The 14,248-nt window shown below is 37.8% G+C and overlaps 1 protein-coding gene across 1 annotated transcript; it reads right to left on the minus strand.

Annotated features, from left to right (window-relative positions):
* Window positions 1-1,636: 1,636 nt before the first annotated feature.
* On the minus strand, window positions 1,637-12,446 carry LOC311215140 (parvalbumin, thymic-like; the record flags this gene model as incomplete). Its single annotated transcript, XM_084296167.1, has 5 exons — window positions 1,637-1,755; window positions 2,791-2,900; window positions 11,046-11,186; window positions 11,468-11,600; window positions 12,386-12,446. The coding sequence occupies 5 exons, from the start codon at window positions 12,444-12,446 to the stop codon at window positions 1,637-1,639; spliced, it is 564 nt and encodes a 187-aa protein (XP_084152293.1).
* Between the last annotated feature and the right edge of the window lie 1,802 nt (window positions 12,447-14,248).

Raw genomic sequence — 14,248 nt, forward strand, 5'->3', positions numbered from 1 at the left:
TTTAATTTTTGGTACTGTTGTAATTTCCCCAGCATTATATTGATCCCCAACGTTGTATTAATATTTTTCTGCTTCTCTGTAATGTCTTGCCATAAGCAGGTTATGCATCAGTACCATTATAGCATTAGCACATAATTTTGAAATTATGATTTTGGTCCACAAGTACTAAAACAACTTCTTAAATAGCTCCAAGAAATGCCATCTGAGACAGTCAGACAGGTTTTGGCAAGATTAATGCCCAAAGAAGGACCTTTCAAAGAGTTCCAAATCTTTTCCTTTCCAAATGGTAAAAGACAGGTTTATTTTGTCTGTTTGTGTGTTTGTGTGTTTTTTAGAGGGGTGTTTGTATTCAAATTATTTTTATCATATACGTAAGTCTAAAAAGAACATAAAGACTGTAATGCCTAGGTAAGTACTGATAGCAATTAGATAGCTGTCAAATTAGGTTACAGAAGTTGTGTGTATATTATGGCAAAATTGTAATAACATCATCACACTCCTACATTTTAACTGGAACCCTAATGTAGACAGTGCTCAAACTGGATGAAGTTCAGTTAATGTGAACTGACTGGAATTTTGCATTTTTCTCATTCCTTATTTACTTCTTGCTATTTCAATCTGTCTGTAAAGAAAAAAAAATCTGAATTTCATAGTAAGCTTTTTCTATGGTGCCCTTCATTTTACGACACCTTCTTCACAAATATTTATGCATTTACTTATCTTATGAGGTGTGGACATTGTGTTATGCTCAGTTATGAGATGGAGAAAAGCATTGATTACTCTGGGACAACATGCCCCAATTTGTCAATATGGAGGCTGGGACTTGAGTTTTCAAAGTGCTTTTTAGCTACTGTATCCAAAATGCAGCTCCCTTTGCCTGCAGTTACGCTTCTGAGGGCTGGAAAACACTTCTCCTTCAAGAAGATTTCTGGGGAAAAATTAGCAATTTAGAATCGTGGTAGCAATTAATACTCTTTACCTTGATCATACAAGAACTGATTGTGGTATAAATTCTGTTGATATGATTAAAAGATGCAGAATCTCTGTTCTGGCTGTCTGTGTGCAGACTTTTGAGTCTCATGCTGAAAGAGAGAGGAACTCTGGGCTCCTGGCTCTGTGCAGGCAGACCCAGGCCATGGTCCTTTGTTTCTTGGTGCAATGATGTGTCTTCAAAAGACGTTTAGATGTAGAGCTTAGGGATATGGTTTAGTGGGGACTGCTAGCATTAGGTCAGAGGTTGGACTCGATGATCTTGAGGTCTCTTCCAACCTAGAAATTCTGTGATTCTGTGAAGTACAGCTGGTATGCTTCATTTGTGATCTGCTGACTAACTTGTCTAGCACAGGGGATACGAAAGGGCCTTGCACATAGGATTTGCCACAAAAGGGGATTCAGTGTCCTCAGTGGACCCACCAAAAAATATTCTCCTGATGCAAACCAGCACCACAGACCTTACTTCTGACTTTCATCCAGGTCCCAGATTCTGAGGGACAGGGTCCACTCCTTTGTAAAACAAAAATTTTATCGTTCTGTGTTCAGAGATAATTTAATCTGGCAAAACTGAGTCATAAACATAAGCGGACAGACAGGATACTAGTAATGTCCTGGCTTGAATTAATTCGAACAGAATACTGATTTAACTTCTTTCAAGTGGAGCAATAGTGCCATCAGGTGGACGTGAAGGTGAGTTATTCCTGGCAGAATTGTAAATGTATTTCTGCTTCAGTAATCTGGATTCATCTTGATCCACTTGATCTTTTATTAAAATTAACAGCTTAATTAACACTAAGTCCTGTAATTTAATTAGTTTATGAAGCATAATCAGTTGCATAAAGAATGACGTAAAAACATATGGTTTATTAAATACATCTCTTGAATATGCAAGTATAATATCACCAGTTAGCATAATCAATTTTTATACCCAGAAATTTTATTAATTCAAGTTTTTTACAGCATATGCTAGCTATTATGCAAATGTTGAAAATTAAATGGCCCACAGAGATGTTTTTGATTTCTCCTGCTCTTAACATTTTTACTAGGGTCTGTAAAGACCAAAATTCAGATGAACAGAGTGGACTGCCATTCAGTCTCCCAGTGGTATAACGAGCTTCTGCTTAAAACATTGGGGAACATTGTTTAAGTAGTACTTACGCTCTTATGCTACTTCATATGTTTTTTAGCAATACGCAGTCACGCGCTAATAATTGCTCGTGACCTTTCAAGGTACAAAATGTATAAATAAATAATGTGCTTCCAATGGGAAAGATTGTTCTTGGCACAGATATTAGACTTTTTTTTTTTGAGTGTCTGTTAAGATTTGATGAGGGCTTGAAACTCTGAAAAAGAAAGAAAAGAACAGTAAAATGACACCATATGTTATAACTGCATCTTCAGAAAAGTATTTTCTGTATCTCTTATCTGATAATCATTCCTTAAATGTACCATATTGTGTACTTATAATAGATATTTAAAACATAAAAAATGTTGCATTTAAGTGTCATATCAATAGTTCAATAACAAAGCAATGAAATTATATACTAAGTTTTTATAAATATAAGTTTGTATTCCAGTTCTGAAATCTCTGCAGGTGAAAAAAGGGACTGACTACGTAGAGCTGTGGGCAAAATACAAACACAGTCCTGTGTTAAATCCTTTTTACGATGGAGCAGAGCTGAGCACCTCAGAATCAGATCTGTAACAGCCAGCGTAGGGAGCATGGCAGCTGCCTAGAGCTAGTCACTAGGAAGTCTCAACAGCAGGTATTACTCCATTCCATAAAGGGAGTCTTACCATCCTCTCCGATTTTACCATCTCCATCCCTGTCACCTGCTGCCAGGAATGCCGTGGGCTCAGCATCAGTCAAAGCTCTGGCACTGGCTGAGAAGTTCTGCAGGAAAAGTCTTAAAGATGAGAGGAAAAAGACGTGAGACATACTTCAGTCATGAAAGCGTTTGGAGTTAGTTGTTGGTAATAGCTGTAAAAATTTAAGCCTGATTCAATCCTTCCAACTATTTCAGAATTTCTTTATGAAATCCTTTTGAACTCAGTGGAAAATCTTCCTTCTTTGGTGAGACTAAGGGTAGGAAAAGAAGAGGGTCTTGAATCATAACACATAAAGACGAATTTGATATATAAACCGGAAAAAAATAAAATTAAAAGTTAAAGTTTACCTTGGCAACTCTGTAGGCCAGCAGCAATTTCAGCTTCTGTCAGCAAGAGCCATGCTACTGTAAAATGATAAATAAGATTAGGTAGAGTTCACAATTATCTTGTTCACATTGATCTTGCTCTATCAGCCTTTGACGCTGCCTCATGGGCAGCCAGGTTTGATTAGTGGGACATTTGGAATGTAGGTCCCAGCGCAAGCCAAGGGAGCTGCCCTGCAGGAGCAGGCTATTCCATCCGCAGTGCATCTGCTTTGGTGTTATCTCTAGTTATGGCTTCAGGTGCACAAGCTGAGGATGAAACCAAATGTATTTATAGAACCGCATGACATTGTGGAATCTTTGGTTATTTCCATGCTTTTTTTGCATGGATTGTTGGGATGACTTGAAAAGCTCCCAGAGGAAAGATTCAGTTCACCTTGCTGCTTAGTTTTTCGCACACCAAGAACAGAAAAATCTTTCAGGTCTGCAGAGTCCTCTTGACTTGATTATTTTTCAGATGACAGAGATAATGACTTATATAGATCTCAGTTAAGCTCTCTTGACCTTTTACAGAAGTCCTGGAGCCACGTGATGGCTCACATACCCTAGGGGATAAGTTACTGTGGCTAACAAGACCTGCTAGCTAATCAGATTGATATTTATATCCCAAAGGAATGTGCATGGTGTTTTACACAATATATGAGGTGGTGACATCAAAGTAAATCGTCTCACTTGCACTTATTTATAGTCTAGTGAGTGATTTTTGAGCTGTGAATGAACTTTTTTTTCCACTGAAATGATAGCTGCAAATGGACATCTTCATTGTAGATCTTGACTTCCAAGCGTCCAATCCTGACACTGATTGCCCATGAAGCATTACTCCTGTAATTGCCTTAATAATCTTCAAATAATGCTACAATGATACAAATGTAGTAAGAATGACTGACATGCAAGTAGAATCTCATGTAGATAAAACTTGTCATTGTAAATCAGCCCGAAGTATTTTTAATAAGCTCATACATAAAGGTTGGTTACCCAATTACTGCAATATGTACTTCAGACTATAAAAGTTTAATACTGAAGACGTTTTGCTCAGTATTAATTCACTACATGGTACACATTTTAAATCATAATAGTAAATGTGTCCATTTATAGTATGACGGTTGTCAGTCATTCAGCAGCACAAAGCACTACGCACCAGTTAAAGGTAAGAAGTGAAGATGTGAGCAATGGAATCAGTAATATTTGGTTCTTCTTTTCTGTATTGAGAAGATATATTTCCATAAGGATTTGACCACTGGCCAAGCACAAGCTGTAACTTTTTTCTTGCTGGGTCCTCCATTTGGCAATCTAATGAAATCTGTTCGAAATCAGTGGCCTTGAGAAAAGGCTGAAATTAAAATGGTGTAAAAAGCTGTGGGTGAACATTATGCATATAGGGGGTGAACATTATGCATATAGATATGCATAGAGTACTGTTGTAGGTTTAGATAGTCTTTGAGTAATGCCATTACATATAACATAAATCCTAACACCTGGTCAATGTAACATAAAGCTGCTGTCTTTTCTCTCAGCAGTCATATACGTGGAAATACAGACAAAGCTTCATCTTGCACTTCTTAGTTTTTCTTGGATTGTTTCTTCAAAAGATGAAGTCAGGCAAGGAGTGTTATTCTAAACCTATGCTATATGGTAAATTTAACATTGTGAAAGCAAAGCTTTCTGGACTGTATAAAAGTAACTGAGCAAGTTATTTTTAAAGACTTTTTATCCTGAACTGGAGAATATATAAATTTAATGATCCAGTCTTTCTGTCTGGGAATCTAGCTTTACCTTTGGGTCAAATTCCTAGGAAATAATTGAGAATATGGCATGGGATCAGAGATTCCATATAATTCTCTAATAATTGTGCTGGAATTTCTGAGCATTCAAGAAGCAGTTCTTGTCAGAAGACCATGCTGAGATTACAAAGCATTTATTGATACAACTTTTTGAGTGTTTATGTAGTTGATTAGAGTTTGCCTGTAGATGGCACCAAAGACAGTTGTGTGCAGCCATGAAATCTCCAGGATTATTTTGGATGAGAGGGAACCAAAAAACAATGAGAATGGGTTCACAGGTGGGCATTCATAGGGAAGGAATAGAAGGGGAAAGAACTGATATTTAAAATAAAAAAATCTAATTTACCAAACCACAACTGAAAGACTGCAAAATATAAATTTATATAGTTACCAATGTGGTAATTTGATTTTCTTTTCTGCAGCTTGATACACAGAAGCTCTGATTTTCTTGTTTTCATGAGTATAAGACCTGTTGATAAGCAAATCAAAAGTTATTGAGCAACCATATCCCATCTCTTCGACAGTGTGCTCCTTAGGCCTTCTGTGCAGAAAGTTTTCCTGAAAGTCCATACCAGCCTAATGTTTTCTGTGTGTGCTTGCAAGCAAAAGTAACGTGGAAATTCAGTTCCATAAAATACGAACACTGAATAAGTTCAGATTCCACTGCACCCACTTATTATAATGTTGTAAAAATACAAGCAACTAAGCATAAAAATGTTATGTACATGTCTGTTCAGGGATTTAATCAAGATGTATCTATTTCAGTAACCCATTCCAGGAAATGAATCCAGCCTTGGCCCCCTCTGCCCACACTGGGTGAAGGGCTCCAGGCGCCTCTGATGATGCTGCATCAAAGATTTTCCACATGGGCTGGCTGCTAATTCAAAGAAGAAACTTTACCAGTCTGTGCATGTAACAAATGTTCTGACATCCCCTTGCCCTTTCTGTGCTCTCTCATTCCTCTTGTTAGAAAATGAACGCCAGATTTTGAACAGTTGGAGAACTGAAACTGAATCTGTAGTTTACAAATGGCCCTAGGTCGTGATTTCCAAACGAATAGTGTGGTGGTAAAATTACTTGGAGTATTCCCTAGCAACATAAGAGTTACTAGGCAGCCAGCTTCCATATATCAGGAGATTTTATCTTTGCAAGCATGGTTCTGCTCCTTTATCCCTTCTTTATCAGGACAAACCAAATTTTAGTTTGAGAGATGGTACATTCAGTGTCTGGAGCAATAGCCTGGGTTTTGAGAATAGGTTTCCAAACCCTGACCCGCCACATCCTTCTTGTAAGAGCTTGTGTAGGATGATCAAAATTCTTTGATTCAAAATGTATTGATTTCCCACTTTAAGAGAGCATAGTAAGTCTTTATTTCGCAAGAGGTATTGGGAGGATTAGAGATTAAACTGTTCCTAATGGTAACGAGGGGACTATGTATGCAGCTGAGGTGTGTTTGAAAACTCAGTCATTGGGCTCAGTGGGACCCAGATCTGCTGCTTGTGTTTTGGGTCGATAATGAATTGTCTTAAGTGGAGGTAAAACATATAAACAAAATTTCCTTCATGCTGGGAATTAAGAAGCAGTATTACACTGAGTAGGATGGAATTACTCTAGAAACCGAGAACAGATTATTGGTGTGTTATGCGGGGTGTTGTTAGATCCTTTCTGATTTGATGTAGCATAAACAATGTATAATAGAATATGGGTTTTAACTGTGTGCTCATCAGTGTTTTATTTGTGTACTTTATTCATAAAAGCTTGATGCAGAGGATTTAATCCTTACTTAGCAGATTGATCAGAGAGGTTATAGAGCCTCCATGTTTGAAGATACTCAAACTCATCTTAGCGCGGTATGATCTAAGTTGGCCCTGTGGTCAGGGGATTGCACTAGTGACCACCAGAACTCTCTTGTGGCATAGATTACTCTGTGATCCTGTGCCTTGATTGTGGTAACATTGTGAAATCACCATTCGTCTCTTTGCTACTTAAGATGGCATCCATATAGAGATCCTGCAAACAAAGGTTTTCTCTAGCACTATGGCAGTGTGAAGTCCAGAGACCACTCCTTGCTATTCCCTAAAAAAAAAATTGAAGGCCGCCACCGGCTGAACTTAAACTAATTTAAATGAACCTTCCGAGAAAATTTTACTTTACAGATGTTTTTATGAATTTCTGTAGTTTGGTGAATGAATGATGTGATCTTTCCTTTTACATCTGCTGCTTGGTTTATTCTGTGACAATATGCTACAAAGCAACGGGCATTAAGTGACAATTGGTACGTTCCTTGGGTGCATCATCTGGGATATAGAATAAAGGTTAAGGATGATTTTTCAGTTTTCTGTGTAGTCGATTGCTGTTGGCACTTACATGTCTGTGTAGTGCCATACTTGGTAAAAGTATGTCTTTAAATGGAAGATGAGCGGTATTGTTTTCATTTGTTAATGTCTGTCACACAAAAGAAGTTGTTTCCTCTTTTTGGAATTTATTCTCTTCTAATTTAGTTCAGCTCTAAAAATGTGCTTCCTAGGGCCAGCAGAAGATTTAACAGGGACCCAAGCATTGTTTTTGATGAACAGGCTATGAGCTTTTTTAAAAATTGAGGACTTAGAGTTTTACTGTAATTTCTTAATGAAATGGCTGGATGGCTTCAGTAAAATTTAAAACTCGTCTTGTTACTGGGACTTACTGTTTTAAGAAGGATGGATTTTCTGATGAAGAAAGTTCTCTAAGTTTTACTTAAAGTTGCAATATGTGTAAAAATTGCCTAATTCATAGAAGTACTTAATTCCCCTCTTGTGGCAACAGAAGGGACTGATGTACAGTTGTTTAACATCTCTGAAATGCAGGATAGTCTTGCATTTCTTGCATTCCACATGAGACTTTCAGGTGTGCAACGAATAAAATGTCAGGCTTGTCACTTAGTGTATTGTGTGTGCCATCTGCTTGTGAATTAATGACATGATATTTTAATGATTAGCAGTGTGAAGAGCTAATGTGTGTGTTATATCTGTATACTGCTGCAGGTCTGGATTGCTCTGGCTTGTTTCTTCAGCAGATAGGAAAATGAATAAGGTAAAAGGAACCACTAGTCTCATCATTATGCAAAATATTTCAGTGCTCTATTTAACAGCAGCTATAATTTAAGCCCAGATTTAACATCAAAGGCACTGGGGATAGAATTAAGATTTATATTCATTATAATTCTGCCAAGGCTTCAGTGAATCTGATTGCTAGAATTCCTCTTTTGCATTAACAGTCTTAAATCTGCCGAAGAGCTCTCTTACATGCCTGGGTATGAGTGAGCTGCACTTGCCTCACATAATCATCTCGCAATTCATAGAAATGCCAGCACTGAATGTTACATAAAAGTTCCAGCAGGCTTTGTTTCTGCTCTTCTTCAAAACAGCTGCCAAATTATGTTATAATTATCACCCAGTTTCAGCAGGGAGGATTAAAATGACAGTCTACTTCTGAGCTGGAACCAAGTCATGGTAGATGGGAGAGGTCTCAACTAAATGTTGATGGGGAGATTTCCAACCCACTCATCCAGAAATGCACAGCATCTACTCAGTCTACTGAACTCTGCATTTAGCCATGAATAATATTTACTTTGTTCGTTAATGAAAACAATGCTCTAACTAGCTCTAAACCATGTAAGACACTTACCAAAGGAAAGACTAGTTCTTTGTAATTTTCATACTTACGTAAATTGCTAATATAATGGGTTATATAGATGATTATTCATTATAATAAATGAAATAATTGAGTAATGGCTGTTACTTAGCTGCATAAGACAGATGGTATTTGTACTCTGCTTCACTTTAAGATAATCAAATAGCAAGGCTGGCTGTTTTTCATCTGTAGTGAACACAGACATTCACAAATGTGACAAAGTATTATTGTTTAGTAGGTATGAAGAGGTAACAAGCAACATGCTCATGATTAACAAAAAAAACCTCCAGGCCTGGCCCATGTCATCAAGGCAGTGTGACTTGTGACAGTGTCAGATGTGGGATTAGAACCTTCTCCTCTGTCTCACAGCTGCCTTAGGTTTCATGAAAGATAAATCTTCTTGAGGGAGAGTTACGTTTTAGGTTATAAACACTTTCTGACGATGTATGCTGTAGCCTAGTACTTCATTTTGTAAAATTACCCACAAATTTATTCCATGCTTTGAGCTATGTGTCAGCTCCTCTTAAATTTTTTCTCAGAGTCTCAGGTCTGGAACTGAATATAAATTATTTTTGGCTATCTTGTTAGCATTGCTTTTCCTAAAGGATCAGAGAACTAAGTAGAAATAAAACTCAACAAAATCAGGACAATTAAGCTTTCAAAGATGTCATATTGTTTAAGAACATCAAAACTGTGTCTGGCAAGTCAGCATGGTAAAGTACAGAGATGGAAAACCTAAACAAAACCAAAATAAATTAAAAAAAAAAAAAAAAAAAAAGCTTTTCCCCAGATTTTTTAAATGTTTCTTTTTGTCCCATCCTCCAGCCATGATTTCAACACTAGGAGTAGTTGAAAATGACAAAGTGCCTTCTTTACAATGGAAACGTAACAATGCCGTGTCACCAAAACATCTGTACGTTGCAAGATTTCTCAGCAATCCTGTGTGTGAACTTGGTGTACGGGGAATTGCTAATGCCTGAAACAATATAAAAATGTACAAACACATGCTGAGTGCGAAGTGCTTGTTGGACGAGGTAATTGGAAGAGTCAGTCCAAGGCTGCCTTTGGTCTAATGCTGCTTATGCCTGCACCAGAGATTGGAATTCTGTCAGGAAAAAAAAAAAAAAGAGAAAGGCAGGGAATAAAACTAGATGAAAGTGCTTATTAACATCCTTAAAAAAGGTAGATAAAAATGTCCTAAACTCCTAGCCATGGAGGGCTCCCAAAGTTATTATAACACTGCACAAGCTACTGCTAAACTGGGATTCTGGGGGTGTGACAGATTTTTCACTCCTTAAAAAGAATATGTGCAGAGAGGAGTGTAAATTCATATTTGTAGGAAATCCTGAGTTAAAAGTAAACTATCTTTAACCCATTTACAAAATCTGATAATAGCTAAGGCTGCAGAGAATGAATTAATTAGGTCAAGCCTGTAGCTTTCAATGTGAGGGTATTTTTTTTTTTTATTGTATTACTCCAAAGAAAAAATATTAGTAGTGACGTAACTTCAGAATGGGAAATTTGATGGTTAATATCTAAGCGTAATATAATGCTCTATTTGGGACTCATAAACAGAAGCAGCAAAAGCTGCTGCTGAAGCAAATTCCTCCAACAGTGTCTCTCTCTCCTCCCAAACTCTGGCTAAGATTAGCACGTGTGTCTGTTGGAGTTATTGCCACCTGTCCTAGTTCAGCTAAGACAGCCCTGTTTTCAGTGACTTCATCTCTAATACATGATGTCTAATGCCCTATTTTCCTCTGCTGCAATTTCTAAAAGAAATATCCTGGCTGGTTCACATCATCTCTGTGAGGTTTCGTGAGGAATTTGATTTGGTTTCTCATAGGACTGCCCAGTGAAATTTGCAAATATCAGATAGTTCTCCAGCAGAAAATTATGTGCCACCTTGTAGCAGTTCTAGATTAAAAAAAAAATAATAATAAAAAAATACCAGTGTTACTTTACTGAATTATCCACTTGGTAACACTGGCCAGCCTTGGAAAGTGGTAGATGAATAAATTTATGTAGTTGGAAGTTGTTTAAAAGTGAACGTGGCATATGACCAGAAGTGCAAAGCATCCACTGCTGAAATGAAAATGCAGAGAATGAACAGATGTTCAGAATGTTTTAAAAATCCCTCACAATGAGTCTATGGATCAGATGCACTGTAGAAATTAACCCCAAAACTGTTGTTATGGGTTGAAAGAACAGGTTCTACAATGGGCTTAAATGTGCTTTTACTGCAATAGAGACCAAACAGAAATAAGGCTATGAAAACAAAGGATTATTTGCTAGTATAAAAATTGTGTCAGAAAGTAGCAGGCCAAATTGCTGTAATGCATTCTTCATTCTACCATTTAAACACAGCTAAATGCATGCATTTTAAAACATCAATTCAATGAAATTGCCAAAAGTCTGACCTTCTACTCCAATTTTGCCATCGCCATCAATGTCACCTGCAGCCAGAAAAGCCTTGGTCTCTGCAGCAGTGAGGACTCTGGCACTTGAAGAGAACATCTTCAGAAACAGCCTGGAATTGAACAGGGTAGAGTGCTGTGCTTGAGTTTTGTTCTATGAAATGACCTTGGCATGTTGGTATTTCTGATTTTCTAACTTAAATTCATGCCAAAAACAAACAAACAAACAAAAACGTAATGCTTGCTCTTAATTTCTGATGAAGTCCACCCAGATTCAAGGAAAGGCGAAGTACTGCATTTTGTTTTAAAAATAACAGCAAGGTTCTTCTAGGGCACCTAGAATGTTCAAAGGTTTACGCTGTTCAAAGAAATACATCAGCTGAGCAGTACTTACTGAAGCTCTTCTTCCTCAATGAAACCACTGTTGTCTTGATCAAGGATTCCAAAAACCTTCTTTATCTGATCAGGGGTTTTGCTGGATAAACCAACCGTGGAGAAGAATGACTTGTAATTGAAGGAATCCGCAGCTGGAAGAAACAAAAACCTCTTAAACACTTTCCCCTGAAGTTGCTCCCACTGGATGTATTCCTGGGGAATATGTATGTCTTTTCTTAAAAATCAGCCTGCTCCTGTTCCTCTTGTTCCCCAGTGTAGCAAGGAAGATGATGTAGTGGATAGTTTCCCTTTTTAATCACTCTGTGCCTGTGGCCACATATCCTTTCAGCTAGTTTGACATTTTCTGCTACAATGCACATCCTGCTAAATCAGGATCTTTGCGATCTGTGTCATGCAATTAATAATAAATATTTAGAGGGTGCTGCTGTGGCTTGCAGACCAACTCCTAACATTGCATGTTCACTTTTACTTTGGTGAAGAATTTGATAGAAAGTTAAGCCGTCTCGAACTAGCTCGCTGAGCATTTGGAAATTAGGCTTGATCCTGCCAGGGAAGAACTCTAAGAGAACTGAGACTAGTCATTGATTCACAGCTGGTGATTGGATTCTGCAAGCTGTGGCTTTTTCTTTACATTTTGAAGGACGAGGATAGCCAGTTACATCTTCAACAGGTTTAGAAATTGAGAGGCAGCTTGGTACTAACTGAAGCTGTGGCCCTTTAATTGCTTCTCCGTGTTTCGGGGAATGTTACCCACCAAATGTGCACTTGTAAGACTTTCTGAATTCAAGGGGCTATACTTTAATGTAGCCACAATGAGATCTCACAGGGAAGGAATCTAAGGGGAAAATGACAGGCATGCCATCTTAAGACATAAAAATGATATGCATCTTCTGGCTGAAGAGAGACCATTCCTTACCCTGGCAGCTGGAGAGAGCAGATTCAATATCTTTAGTAGAAAGAATGTCAGTGATGGCCATTGTTGAACTGTAAAATAAATTAAATGTGAGCTACTTAGTCATTAAAATGACTTCTCTACCACTTTCATGGCTCTATTTGAAGTTGCTGCTGTGACAGTATGTGATAGGGGAGACATTATTCATCTAATTGTAAGGGGAGCGTTCTGTAACAGATGTCTGCAGCAGGTGCTTCCACTTAAGGCTGGGAAATGAGGGAGGAATTCTGCATGCGGGAGTGGGGGGCTTCAGAAAGATCTGATGCCTCTATTGCACTGGGAGAGCAAATCAAAGGTGGCTAGCACCACAAAACTTCATGAATTCTTTGTGGGTTTTCTTGGAGCTGGATTATTACTCAATTAAATTCAGCATATATTTACAGTATAAGTAAAAGATAGGGCCAAGTATGTCCCCTAGAACTACATCTGGAATAAATTTAATTGAAATTAAAAACATAAATCTGACATTATTGTCTATAAATGCAGTGATCTTTACAAGAATAAAAATAATAGTGTAGAATGAACAATAATCAATTCTTTTCAAGGAAATCTAAAATCAGAGGGTAATCTTCTGTTCAGCTGCACGCAATAAATGTAGTGACATTCTAAATTTGGTCTGCTGGGCTGCTGCATCATTAAAAGACTACATTTCATAGTAGCTTTTAAAAAAGAGTCTTAATTATGTTTTGTTGTTTGTTTGTTTTGGTGTAGATGGTAATAAACCAGATTTTTATCCACACTTTGGCATTTCAGTATATTGAACAGTTATTGAGAGTTAAATATGATTCGTAATAGAATGGTGGAGGCATTTTCTTATGATACAACAGCATTTGACAGAACATACTCTTTGTTTCAGTCAACCACCAACAGCTGCAACAGTCTGTTTGCCAAAGTAGTAGAAAATGCTACAAGGCCTGAATTTCTCAGTTATTGTAGTGTGAGTACAGCATCAATGCGTCTGCAGTTTTGTAGCATACTCCAGTGCAGACTGGGTGCAACTTAAAACTTGCAATGTTACTGTGAGGTAGCTTCATGTTAAGTAAGGAAGAGGGACTGAGACATAGAAAAGTTATTTCTGCAAACCACAAGAGAACAGAAATCTCTTATCCTGAATTCCTAACTGATCTTCAACAGCATCATCCATCCTGTCTAAGTTTGGAAAGCAGTATTGGTTAGAAGGAAATCAATGCTGGTAACTATTTATAGTCTGTACGTTGATTTGAGATCTACACATTGGTTGAAACTTTGCCCAGAATATGAAAGAGATGCCTCCGTACCTGTTTGATTGCAGCAGAAGAAATTGTCAGTCTTTGCAGTTTCTTTCTGAATGTCTCAGGAGATCTAAGGAGACAATGGGACAAATCCGTGTTGATGGCAAGGAGCATTTCTCCAGCTAAGGCAGATAAGTTACTTCTGTTTTGCTAGCAATTATTTGGTCCCAGTGGCTTCTTGTGCAAAGTATTTCCCCCTCTCAGTTCTAGGCAAGGTAATCTGGAGCTCTGCCATTCACCTAATTCTCACTGCTGACAGGATAAAAAATGGGGAAGCGTTGAAGGAAAAACTAAAAACTGCAGCATGGTCTCAGCTTTTGTGAAGGGCACCGGTCTGTCTTTTTGTGTCCTGCAGTCTGAATGCTGATTCTGTTCTATGATACCTTGTAAAGTTATGGCACACTGGAAGCTGGTATAAGAATGCATATTTCAATTGCATAGGTGCTTTCCATTTAGGGAGCATTTTGCTTTTGTGTTTCTGAAAGCAGAGGGTCTAATCAGCTTACCTTTGTGGTCGTCTTGATGGGATAAGGAAGCCGTCTGGTTGGAAGGAAAG

The sequence above is a fragment of the Netta rufina genome, assembly GCF_964035555.1.
Source record: "Netta rufina genome assembly, chromosome: 15".
Taxonomy (NCBI): Eukaryota; Metazoa; Chordata; class Aves; order Anseriformes; family Anatidae; genus Netta; species Netta rufina.